A 12,686-nucleotide genomic window follows, 5' to 3' on the forward strand; every position below is an offset into this window, starting at 1 on the left:
TGACACCTGTAGACCCGCAGTAGATCAAGCAGATTAAAAAGTAAGGGTGCATATGAATCAAATAATATGGTTAATAAGAAATTCATAATAAATATACATTGACTCCAGTAACAGGGAATTCACTTTAAGTACTCACAGATGATCTACCAAAGGTAGATCACAAAGAAAACCTTAAAAAATTATAAATGCAATCAATTATTTTTAAAAATCACAAAATTAAGGGAAAATCCTTTCACCAGGCAACAAAAAAAATTTCCTATTTTAAACATTTCTGAGGTCAAAGGAGAAAATAAAACTGATATTACAGACTTGATAACAATTATAACCAAAACACTACCTATCAAAACTTAAGAGACATGATTAAAACAGGTCTTTAAACAATCGGAAAAAGTACCAACAAGGAAAAATAAAAATAAATTAACTAGGCATAAATTAACTAAGAACTTAGAAAAATATCACCAAAACCAATGAAGACTAAAGCAGACATTAATGAATATATCAAACAGAAAACCCCAGTAGAATATATGAATAAACTTAAAAGCTTTTATATTAAAAAATAGATAAACCACTGAATAGGCCAATCAAGAAAGAAGGGACAATGAATTAAACATACATCTTTTGAAAACCTATATTAAATGGATGACTTTCTAGGAAAATATAAATTATCATTTTTTTTCAAGAAGAGAAGGTTAAATAAATAGATCAATAATAGTGAAGAAAATTGAGAACATTATTGGAGAGCCACATCTCCAAACATATCAAGCCAGATGGCTTCACTCACTAATATTTTTTAGTCTTCAAGAAGATAAATTTAGTAGTATTTACATTTTTTTTAGCAATCACAGAGAAAGAAATCTTTCAAATTAATAAGAAACCAACACAGCATTCATTCAAGCTTTTCAAAGAAAGTATAAAAAACTATAGACAAATCCTCATTATGAACACCTATGCAAAAATCTTATGTAAGATACTATCAAATGGAATTCAGCAGGATATTAATATATATCACAACCAGGTAAGGCTGTGATAATTATTCACTATAAGGAGAACTGTTGACAAAGAAACATATCTTTTCAGTTTTCTTCTTCCCATATCCACTCAGATTCAAAATTTAGTTATTAATTTCTAAAAGAAATCACTCAAATATTTTTTGAGATCTAGGCAACCAACTCTAGTATTCTTGCCTGGAGAATCTGGTGGATAGAGGAGCCTGCCAGGCTACAGTCCATGCAAAGAGTCAGACATGACTGAGTGACTAACACTCTCACTTTCAGGCATTACTGAAGTTTGGGGGCCTCATAGGATGGGTTACATCATGGAGCATGTGGCTTTTTCCTTTTCTTCAGTTTTCATACCCAAATCTAATCAAGATACTCAGCAGAACAAAAGACCTCATGAATCAAGACTTTCCTAAGAGGACCGATCAAGATGGCGGAATAGTCAAACGTGAAGCTCACCTCCTTCCACATTACATCAAAAATGTATCTACATGTGGAATGATTCTCACAGAATACATACTGAATGCTGGCAGAAAACCTCAGACTCTCAAAAGGCCAAGAACATCTCTAAGTAACCCGATAGGACAATATTCTCCTGAGAGATTAGCTTTTGTGAAAACACACACACACATGTATAGTTTTTGTGAAAACACACACACAGGAGATTAGTGTTAATGGACTGTTACTATTGCATTTTAAAATTTAATGAACAGTATAAAATAATATGTAGCTTGCAGTAAAATAAAATAAAATATACATATTCATTCATATATATTTATAAAACATTTTAGAATTATCAGAATATTAACAGGAGTTACTTCTGAGTGTTACAATTTTGGCTGATTTTCTTTTTTGTATACTCTTCTTTTTATAATGTGTTTTATATTTGTAATTTAAAAAATATTTTAAAAAGAAATAAGAGCTACTTTCTTCCCAAGTCACTTGGAAACACAATCAAATACCCACATTTTCTTTTGTCTGTTTCACATGCACATATTTTGTACGAGATGTAGGGCCCACCTCAATCAGTTCCTTGCTTGTTTCATCCCAGGAGCTGCTACATCTGCTCAAGGAGACAGTATTGGGATCCCCAGGCAGTTCTGGAAGAGACTGGAAAAGCCAGGACCGGGCCAAGGTGTCAGTATAGAGGGAGACATTCTCCGAGCTTGGCTTCTTTGGGAGCTGGGTTTTGCCCCAGATGCAGGCACAGTTGATGCTTTGGCTCAAAAGAACAATTTAGAATCCTGCTGAGGGGTCAAGTGAGCCACAGGTAAAGCATTAAGGTCTGTCCAGAGCCACTGGGTCACCCAGGGCTGGGAGGTCAAAAAGCAGAGATTCTGAGGTCTGCGGGCCTCCAGTCTCCACATCTTCAAAAAGAACTAGGCTAGAATGCTGTAGAGAAAAGGGAATAGGTGGTAAGGAGAGGAAGAGCCAAAAAGGGATTGTCCGGACAAACTCTTGGGGTCTTCCTGGAGAGGTGAGGTCCAGGATATGGAAGAGGGCCAAACCTGAGTTCCAGACCTCCACTTTCATGGAGACCATTCAAAATCAGCAAGCTGTAGCAGGCCCTGGATACTTCTTCCCAGATTTTGCTCTTCATCACAGATCTTTATGAATGATGAGTGTTTGATCTCATCCCAGCTCTGTAACTGGACCGGGTATTATTCCACTTTTCTGACAGAGATCATGAGCTTCAGAGAAGTTTGATGCTTATAGGGCTGGTAACTGGGGGAGACAGGACTCAGGCTCTGTATAGTTGACACCAAATCCTGGATCCTTTGCAGTTTACAAAGCTGATTCCATTTCCCTGAATGAGCCACAGGCCTTTAGATATTCGTAAAACCGGACTTTGGCTCAATAGTTCTAAAAGCTTCTTCTCACCACCTCGGGAAGGATGCCCCAGAAGTTGGGGTGCTCCTCCAGAGACATGATCTGGGGCTGGGCCTGAGGTAGCAGTCCCACTGGCTTCTGCTCTAGTCACAGGCTCGATAGAATCTTTGGGAAATGCAGTGGACTTTTTTCACTTCTACCATCAATTTGTGGCCTGGTTTCCTTGAAGACCCAGAGTCTTTCCGACATGCCTTGCATTCCCCACTCCCTGTCTCATTAGAATCCAGGGAAGGAAAAAGAACTTGCATCTTCCCTACCAAGCACTCCTCTTATTTGGGGATTTGTTTCCATGAGTAGAGGCATTTCAGGGAGAGAGTACAGCAGAGCTGATGGGATTAGGTTAGAACATAGAACAATCTAATCCCATCAGCTCTAATCAATCTATATTGATTAGAACAATATAAGCAGTGTGACCTCGATTAAAATCAAACTGTGTAATTTTATGGTTTCAGAATTATTTCCGTGGCATTATAGTCAAACTCATGGCCATGAAAATGCCAATATCTTGTCTTTCGAAGTGGCAGATACAGGCTACCAACAGAATGTGTAGGAGAGTCCCTTACAACTCTTGACTGCCTAATATGAACTAATGGTGTTTTCCTGACCACATGCTAATGTAGAACGAGTGAGTGGTCCTGAAGGCAGCCGGAGCAACAGTGACTAGCAAGGTGAGTTGGAGGCAGCATAGAGAAGGGCCTTGAAGTAGAGTAAGCCGGTTCCCATTCACCAGGCCCCGCCATGACCTACCTTCACACACTGTGCCTGCATCCTCATCGTGCCCACAGTCAAAGGTCTCAACCTGCTCACATTCAGCCAGTGCCGCTTCTGTCCCATTGCACAGGGCTACCTGAATAAATACAGGCTGGTCCTCTTCTGCCACTGGCAGATACAACATGCCTGCAGGTGTGTGCTTGGCTGCTCCACAGCCCAGCTCCCGGTACACCACGGCCACATCCTTCATGTCCCAGCCGTCATCACACACGGTGCCCCAGTGACCTTCCTTTTCCATCTCCACTCACCCTTCACAACGGTGGGGACCATTCATTAAGCGTATTTTAGGTGGAAATTCTGTGAACAGAAGGGGTCAGAGCACACTCAGAAATGTCCTCTTAGGGCAGCTTCCAGTGTTAAGAGAGGTTGTTTGATGGTGGTGGTGGTATGTGGTATGAAGCAGAGGACCTGCTAAATCAGGAATCACCAAGGTTTGCTCTATCCCATGCCATTACCATCTCCTAAAACATCCCATCCCACCTAAGGCCTCCACTCAAAGTCACCTGGGAAAAGGCCTTTCTTTCTGAAAACAAAGGAATACAGGTACATAGAGACTTATGGTTTGATTTTTATGAGCTCAAAAAGATATTAGAAAAAGAGGAGTCCAGAATCAGGTCTTTCCTAAAAATGGACAGTGAGACTTGGAACAAAGAAAGGCCTAAAATAGGTCAATTGAGTTACTCAGTTTTCTTTTGCTCTACTCTCTTGCTGACTTCACCAGTCACAGGCCCATATTCTCTGTAGAGGAAAAGGATGAACACATCACATGGACTGGCTAATCTCTATTTATTTATTTATTTATTTGCTTCTTAAACTGGAGTAATTGTTTGTAATTTATTTATTTAAATTGAAGGATAATTATAATATTGTGTTGGTTTCTGCTATACATCAATATGGATCAGCCATAGGTATACAAATGTCCCCTCCCTCTTACGTCTGCCTCCTACCTCTCACCCTATCCCACCCCTCTAGGTTGTCACAGAACCCTGGTTTGCATTCCCTGAGTCATATAGCAAATTCCCATCGGCTATCTATTTCACATACATTAGTGTACATGTTTCCATGCTACTCTCTCCATTTGTCCCGCCTTCTCCTTCTTACCTGCCCCTGCCCCGTGTCCATAAGTCTGTTCTAGTCTGTGTCTAAACTGGAGTAATGTCTAAAGAGACTCTTGTCTCAGGTACATGAACACCAATGTTCATTGCAGCATTATTTACAAAAGCCAAGACAGGGAAGCAACCTAAATGTCCATTGCCAGATGAATGGATAAAGAAGATGTGGTACACACATACAATGGAATATCACTCAGCCATAACAAAGGATGGAATAATGTCATTTGCAGCAACATGGATGGACTTAGAGATTATCATGCTAAGAAATGTTAGAGAAAGATGGATATCACATAGTGTCACTTACACATGGAATCTAAAAAAAAGGCTACAAATGAACTTCTCTACAAAACAGAAATAGAATCACAGATATAGTAAACAAAGTTATGGTTACCAAATGGGAAAGTGGTGGAGGCATAAATTAGGAGGTGGAAATTAGCATATTCACACTACTATACATAAAATAGATAACCAATAAGGGCCTACTGCAAAGCACAGAGAACTCTACTCAATATTTTGTAATAACGTGTAACGGAAAAGAATCTTAAAAGGAATATAAAACAGAATCACTGTGTTGTAAGCCTGAAATTAAAATGACATTGTAAATCAACAATGCTGCAATTAAAAAAAAATTAGGGACTTCCCTTACAGAGTTAAGACTGTGCTTCCACTGCTGGGGGTGTGGGTTCAATCTCTGGTCAAGTAACTAAGATTCTGCACATCACGTGGCTCAGCCAAATATCTTTTTTTAAGTAAAAATTTTTTTTAAATAATTAAAAAGAAACTCTTTTCTTTGGGATATCTAGCAGAAAGAAGGGATATAAAACTGAAGATGTCAGTGGTCAACTCTGCCTGTCTGAGAAGTTAATGGAGAAACACAGAGGAAAGAGGGGAGGCAGAGACAGAACCCTTTGCTAGTCACACATTAAGCCATGTCCATTCCTGACACCTCCCACCAACTTTACTATTTTTTTCTGGCCCAAGCCTGTTTGTATGAGATTCCTGTCATTTGAAACAAAAATGCACCATTTTACCCAGTAAATTACCAAGTTCATGACAAAGCCCCTATAAAAAGCTAAGTTTCTAAGAATTATAAGTAATAATGTGAATATGATGCTCAAAAATTAATAGCTTGAAAAGAGCATATGACTCTATAGAAACTGAATACATCAAACAGCTTGCTTAATTTAATAGAGAAATAAAAACTGAACTTTGCATATCCTAAATAGAAAATCTGCCTTCTTTTCAAATTCCATTTATAGCATTTAGAAAAAATGTTAACTGTATGTTATTTCAAAAGATATTATTATAAATCACCAAATGATACAGGTCATATTCTTTGATAAAATTTAATATAGGGATAATAAAAAGTTTTTAGAAATAAATTTATAAGAATCTAAAAAAGTATATAAATGAACTTATCTATGAAGCAGAAATAGAGTCACAAATGTAGAAAACAAGTTTATGGTTACCATGGGGTAAGTGAGGGAGGAATACATTTTAAGATTGGGATTGATATATACACACTGCTGTTGCTGCTGCTCCTGCTAAGTCGCTTCAGTTGTGTCCGACTCCATGCAGCTCCAGAGACAGCAGCCCACCAGGCTCCCCCGTCCCTGGGATTCTCCAGCAAGAACACTGGAGTGGGTTGCCATTTCCTTCTCCAATGCATGAAAGTGAAAAGTGAAAGTGAAGTCGCTCAGTCGCGTCCTACTCCTAGCGACCCCATGGACGGCAGCCTACCAGGCTCCTCCATCCATGGGATTTTCACTACTATATATAAAATAGATAACTAATAAGATCCATTGTATAGCACAAGGAATTTGACTCAATACTCTGTAATGACCTATAGGGGAAAATAATCTAAAAAAGAGTGGATATATGTACATGTATAACTGGTTGGGGCTTCCCAGATGGCAAAGTGGTAAAGAACCTGCCTGCCAATGCAGGAGATACAAGGGACATGGGTTCAATCCCTCGGTCGGGACGATGCCCTGGAGGAGGAAATAGCAACCCATTCTGGTATTCTTGCCTGGAGAATCCCCATGGACAGAGGAGCCTGGTGAGCTACAGTCCATAGGGTGGCAAAGAGTAGGACACAACTGAAGTGACTTAGCACACATGCATGCACAATTGGTGTGCCTTGCCATACACCTGAAACTAACATGACATTGCATATCAAATATACTCCAATAAAAATTTAAAAAAGAAACTAATAAAAGAGGATAAAAATCTAGTCATAAGGAATTATTAAGTTTCAGGCTATAAAATTAAGTTAAACACAAATTTTACATACTTTGTAAATTAAACAAATGAAAATATTATACATCAAAATCTGTAGGATGAGATGAAAGTGGTACTTAGAAGAACTATACAGTTTTAAATTCATTCACTAGGAAACAAAGATGAAAAATGAATAAGCATTTGCTTAAGAAATTAAAGAACCACATAAACTGAAAAGGAAGAAAGAAACATTGAAGATAAAGGAGAAACAAATGAATCAGAAAACCAAAACTCAAATATATTTGAATAAGAAAACTAAGCCTGCTTCTTTAAAAAGAGCAATAAAATTGACAAGCATATGGCAAATATGATTAAGAAAAAGAGATCACACAAACTAGAAATGAGAAGAGAGCATAAATGCATATATAAAGGCTGTTTCAAAATTAGATGAGAATACTATGGACAACATTCTGTGATAAATTTAGGTATAATCGCCCAAATTATTTTAACAAGGAATAGAAAATTTGAAGACTAATAAAAAAGATTTGACAGTGGAGGTAAGGATTTAAGAAGCTCAGAATGTCATTTAGGCTAGTTCCAAAGACTTTGCAAATAGATAATTCCAATACAGTATTAAACTGCTGCAGAGCATAGAAAATATGGAAAACTTCTGAAAACATTCTTATGAGGCAAACCTACCCCTGAAACCAAAATTAGTTCAAAAAAGAAAACTCATAAATAAAGATGCAAACATTTGAAATAAATATTAAGTTGTACGTAGCTGCTACCTATGATATAATGACTGAGAAGGGTTTATACAGGAATTCAATGATTATTCCATATTAAGAAACTTATTAAGGCACTTCTCCACAATAATAAATTAAAGGGAAAATATTATATATACAGCCATCATTTTAAAATAGTGGCAAGGAGCAGTTTTTCAATTCTGTAGTTCTTGCCTAGAGTTTCATCTTTGTACCTACTGGCTGTGTGACGGTGGGTAAGTTACTTATTTTAAATATCATTTCCTCATTAGTAAAATGAGAGTTGTCAATGGAGATTAAATGAGATAATCCTAGTAAAGTTTTGAATCCTAGAATCTGGCTTGTTCATTGGGGTTTTCACTGTTTCCTTAAGTATTGACAAGGTTTGGTTGTAGCTCCTTGCTCGCTGAGAGCTCTGCCTATGCGATCATTTTTGTCTCCTCTCTCCATGCCTCACTTACCCCACTCCCAGGGCTGATTTGATCCTACTGAAGTATCTATTTCACACCTATCTGATGGTGAAAGGGAAACCGGAAGGCCAGTGATGATGATGTTCAGACCAGCGAGAAGGAGAGACAGGGAGAGCTGACAGCTTCTTTTGTCGAACTCCGATTCCTCGAGGGAGAGGAAAACCCATGGAAAGGATACACAAGCCACTGTTTGGAATAACGGCAACCAGTGTTCTGGAAGGAGGCTTTGGACTTTTCCTACCTGTCACGTAGAGTACCGCCACGTTACTGCGCTGGGCCCCCAGGCCGTTGTCTGCCTCGCAAGCATAGGCCCCAGAATGCCTTGCGGTCACAGATAGGTTGAAGGAAGCTCCTCCTCCAAAAGTCGCCTCGGTGTTCCCCAGGGGAACATTTTCATGGTAGAACCGGTACAAAATGGGGGGAGATGCTCTCTGGTCCTCACAGCGAAGCTCCACCACGTCCCCGGTCAAGGCCTGGGCCCCAGGAACACTGAAGGTGAGGACGGGACGTGACACTGGAACTGATAAAGGGCGGTTCATCAGAGAGGGTCTCTCGTGCGGGCCCAGACTTCTAACCCACTCTCTCTATTCTCACGGTATCCACTCAGTACCTCTCAAGTCCTGGGGTTTCTTTCCACTAGCGCACCTTCTGATCTAACGCTGCAGAGACGGTTCCCTATGGAGCTTTGACAATTTCCGGGGAGGAATTCTGGAGGTCATATGTCTGACCGAGCCTCATAGCCTGCTTCCTGTCTCCCCTTGTCATCGTCCTTCAGCTCTTCTGACCCTGTTGTCACTGCTACCGCTGCCACCACCGTTGCAGTAACAATCCCAGCATGTTAATGGTTTCCTAACCTCTTCACAGCCCTGATTCTTATCCTTGGAACATCCTCACTGTCACAGAAGGAAACCAATTGCAGTTGGGACTCTCCAGCTAATTAGGAGAATTAGCTACTTACTTCTCACAGTGACGATCACTGCCTGGCTCTGGATGAGGCCGTAGCCGTTGTCAGCTGTGCAGTAGTAGCGTCCGGCATGGCTCTCCCTGATAACGGGGATCTCCAGCTCTGCTCTCTGGGAGCGCTGACTTTTCTGCCCCAGACTCTCTCTTGTGTCTTCTCTGTGCCAAAAGAACTTGGTTTTCCCGGTGCCTTTGGCCACAGAGCAGACAAGGACCAGTGTCTCCCCTTTAACCACCTGGTCCCTCTGGGGCTGTGTCTCCAGGAACACTCCAGACACAGGGATTCCTGTGTGAACACAGGACAACAGGTGAGGGCATGATGGGAGGAGGATGGGGCTGGGATGTTGGACAGGGGCACTTTTTATGGGACTTGAAGATACACTCTAATGCAGGTGCAGAAAGGTGAGGGCCTGGAGTGGAGGCTGGTACCACCTGCTGACCATTATGGCAGGCGGAGCTGGTGGGATGTTTAGGCAGAGAAGTATTTTTTTATCAGGGAGGGTACATGCTGAGGGCCCTCAGGTAGGCTCACCCTGCTCCTGAATGCTCTAAAAATTCCAACTTGCACTTCCTCCACACTCATTAGCCTTTGCTAATGACCACAGCCCTTAGTGATCTTGCTCCTTCCTGATCTCCAGATAAACTCAGGACAGCAGGAGTAATGGGAAGGGGACTGACAGGGGAGTCCTCACCCACTTCCATCACTTATTCATTGCATGATCTTCATAGATTAGTTAATCTCTCTGATCTTCAGTTTTCTCAAAGGTAAAGTGTGGATAATCATATTAACTTCATAGCGTTCTCATGAAGATGAAACAGCATGCATGTACAAAGAACCTGTTACACTGAAGATGTCCAGCAAATGGTGGCTGTTACTGGTACTACTCTCCACTGGTGTGGCTGAGATAGGAAATGTAACTGATACCAGAGTACCTGGGTCCAGATTCCAGCTGTGCCGCTTATTTGCTGGGTTCCCTTGGTGGAGGCTACCAAACAGCTCTGTGCTTTCAGTTCCTCATGTGTAAAGTGAGGATGGCATAATATCCACTTTACAGATAATTTTCACCTACTTCAGAGGGTTACTCTGAGGACTAAATATAAAACTGCTCTGATCAGTGCCTTCCTAGTACTTGATAAACTTTCTACAAGTCTTCCCCTCTGCAAATATTTGAGCATCAGAGGGGTTCTGAATTGAATATAACAGCTTGGTTTCAGGTTAACATTTAGTAAACTTTTAATAAATGGTGAGGATTTTTATTGATATTTCTCACATCATCATTATCACCATCATCACTTTGTTCCTTTATTGCTCTAGCTGGGTTAAATGCGCCTCCCAGTTGGGGGTCATTCTCCTTCTCCGCAGACAGAGACCGTGATTTATCTCTTGGTTCACTGAGCATTCCTCAGTGCTAAGCATACATAAATGCTCCAGAGAGATTATTATGTTTTTTAAAAATACTTCTTTACTTTAAAAAAAAAATATTTTTTAAACTATTTTAAAATACATATGTAAATTATACATATGTATTTTAAATTTATTTATTTGGCTGCACTGGATCTTGTTGCAGCTTATGAGATCTTTTGATTGTGGGGTGGCTCAGATGATAAAGCATCTACCTCCAATGCAGAAGACCTGAGTTTGATCCCTGAGTCAGGAATATCCCTGGGAGAAGGGGATGGCAACCCACTCCGGTATTCTTGCCTGGAGAATTCCATGGACAGAGGAGCCAAGTGGGATACAGTTTATGGGGTCGCAAAGAGTTGGACATGACTGATCGACTAACACTTCCACTTTCTATGGGATCTAGTTCTCTGACCAGGGATTGAACCTGGACCCTCTGCATTGGGATCATGGAGTCTTAACTGCTGGACCACCAGGGAAATCCTTTTTTTTTTTTTTTTTTTCTGGTAGGGAGAGCAGAACTATTGGGAGATGATGCCATGGTAGCAGTTAATAAAGCAGAGCCTGGTTAAGTCATTGTAGCCCCCCAACCACAGGCATAGAGGCAGCACAGTTGAAATGAAGAACACAGGTCTGAATGGGAACTACAGTTCTCTGCCCGCCCAACCTAGCAGCCCAGTAGCAATGCTTACTTTGCACTTGTATATAGGACTGGTGACTCTGCTTTGAGACACTGTGAGATACTGTCCTTGCCTCACACCAGTAATATCCTGAGTCTTCTTTCCATATTTCTGAGATCCAAAACTCCGGTGAGTCCCAGTCTGACCTCAGGGTGTAGCCACCCCTGTAGAAGGAGTAGCGAAGTTGGGTCTCTGATCTGTCTGCAGGGAGCTGGGTACCACAGAACAGGGTTACTGAGGCTCCCTCAGTGGGTTGCGAGGGTCTGGTTGTCAGTTGAGGTTCTGGAAACAGCTCTGGAGGGAAGAATTAAACAGAGGCTATCAGTCAGTGAGGTATAGAGTTCCTGTAGAGAAGTGCCTTTTCAGCCCCAGTGAGCAGGAAACAGGCCCAGACTCCAGGACAAACAGCCGCCCACCATTTCTCCCTTCCTGGGTGGTCTTCTCTGCTCTGCACCCTGCTCCTTCCACACAGGCCCTACTCCTTCCCAGTCTCATCCACTTAAAAAGTGAGACCCTCACCTCGGACAGTGAGCCATACAGATCTTGTTTGTTCTGTGTCATCTATAAATAAGAACACTCTCCTTTTTGCCTTACAATAATAGGAGCCACTGTCACTGGGTCTTGCATTTGAAATGATATAGGTGTTATAATAAGCGGGTAGCCAAGCTCCATCTTTGTAGAACGTCAGTCTCTTTATTTTATTATTGTCTCTGCCAGAGCACCTCACCACCACCTGGTCTCCTTCATAGGCATAGTATGGCATATCGATACTCAGCCAGTCTGCAAAAGATGCAAAAATATCTATGATTCCAAGGCTCCCCACTCCCATCCCAGCCCTCTAGATTCTGTTCATAAGGCAGAGGGAGAATGCAAACTCATATACCGGAAGCTGGGCAGCCATAGGTCCCTTGGGACCTACTGGCTCTCTTGGCTTCTTTGCTCAGCAAAGGTGAGCTCTGTTTCACTTAGTGACATATTTTGTCTTCCACACATCCAAATAGCTTTATGTCTATTAAAAATATTTAATCCCCCTTTTTTTTTCCCCTGGGTGCCAATACTTTTGTGGAAAATACGGATTTAAAACAGTTCCACTTAACATCCCCTAATATCCATTCAAGGTGACCTCATATCCCTGTGGCAGCCATAAATAACCTTTGCTTTTGTCATTCCTTAGAGGCTCAGCCCAGGAGTACAATTCAAAAAGCTTCCCTTTGTCATTCTCCTTGGATGAAACAATCTGGGTCACTGAGATATCAGCCCTGGGATCTACAGCTTCAGTATTCATAATTCCTCACTTGGATGCTTTTTGCAGAGGCATCTGGATGATCCCTAAGAAGAGAAGTGGGCTCCTCTTCTGTTCAGGTCATTGCCTCCTCATAAAAGAGAGTGGTCACTAGAGAGTGCGCAAACAGCTCGGTG

The 12,686-nt window shown here is 41.2% G+C and overlaps 1 protein-coding gene across 1 annotated transcript; it reads right to left on the reverse strand.

Moving 5' to 3' along the window:
* Positions 1-2,276: 2,276 nt before the first annotated feature.
* On the reverse strand, positions 2,277-12,096 carry LOC128044880 (Fc receptor-like protein 2). Its single transcript, XM_052637292.1, is given in 7 exon segments — positions 2,277-2,390; positions 2,880-2,971; positions 3,636-3,956; positions 8,467-8,745; positions 9,184-9,471; positions 11,280-11,561; positions 11,787-12,096. Coding segments are annotated over 7 exon segments (1,686 nt in total).
* Between the last annotated feature and the right edge of the window lie 590 nt (positions 12,097-12,686).

This window comes from Budorcas taxicolor, chromosome 3 (assembly GCF_023091745.1).
Source record: "Budorcas taxicolor isolate Tak-1 chromosome 3, Takin1.1, whole genome shotgun sequence".
Classification (NCBI taxonomy): domain Eukaryota; kingdom Metazoa; phylum Chordata; class Mammalia; order Artiodactyla; family Bovidae; genus Budorcas; species Budorcas taxicolor.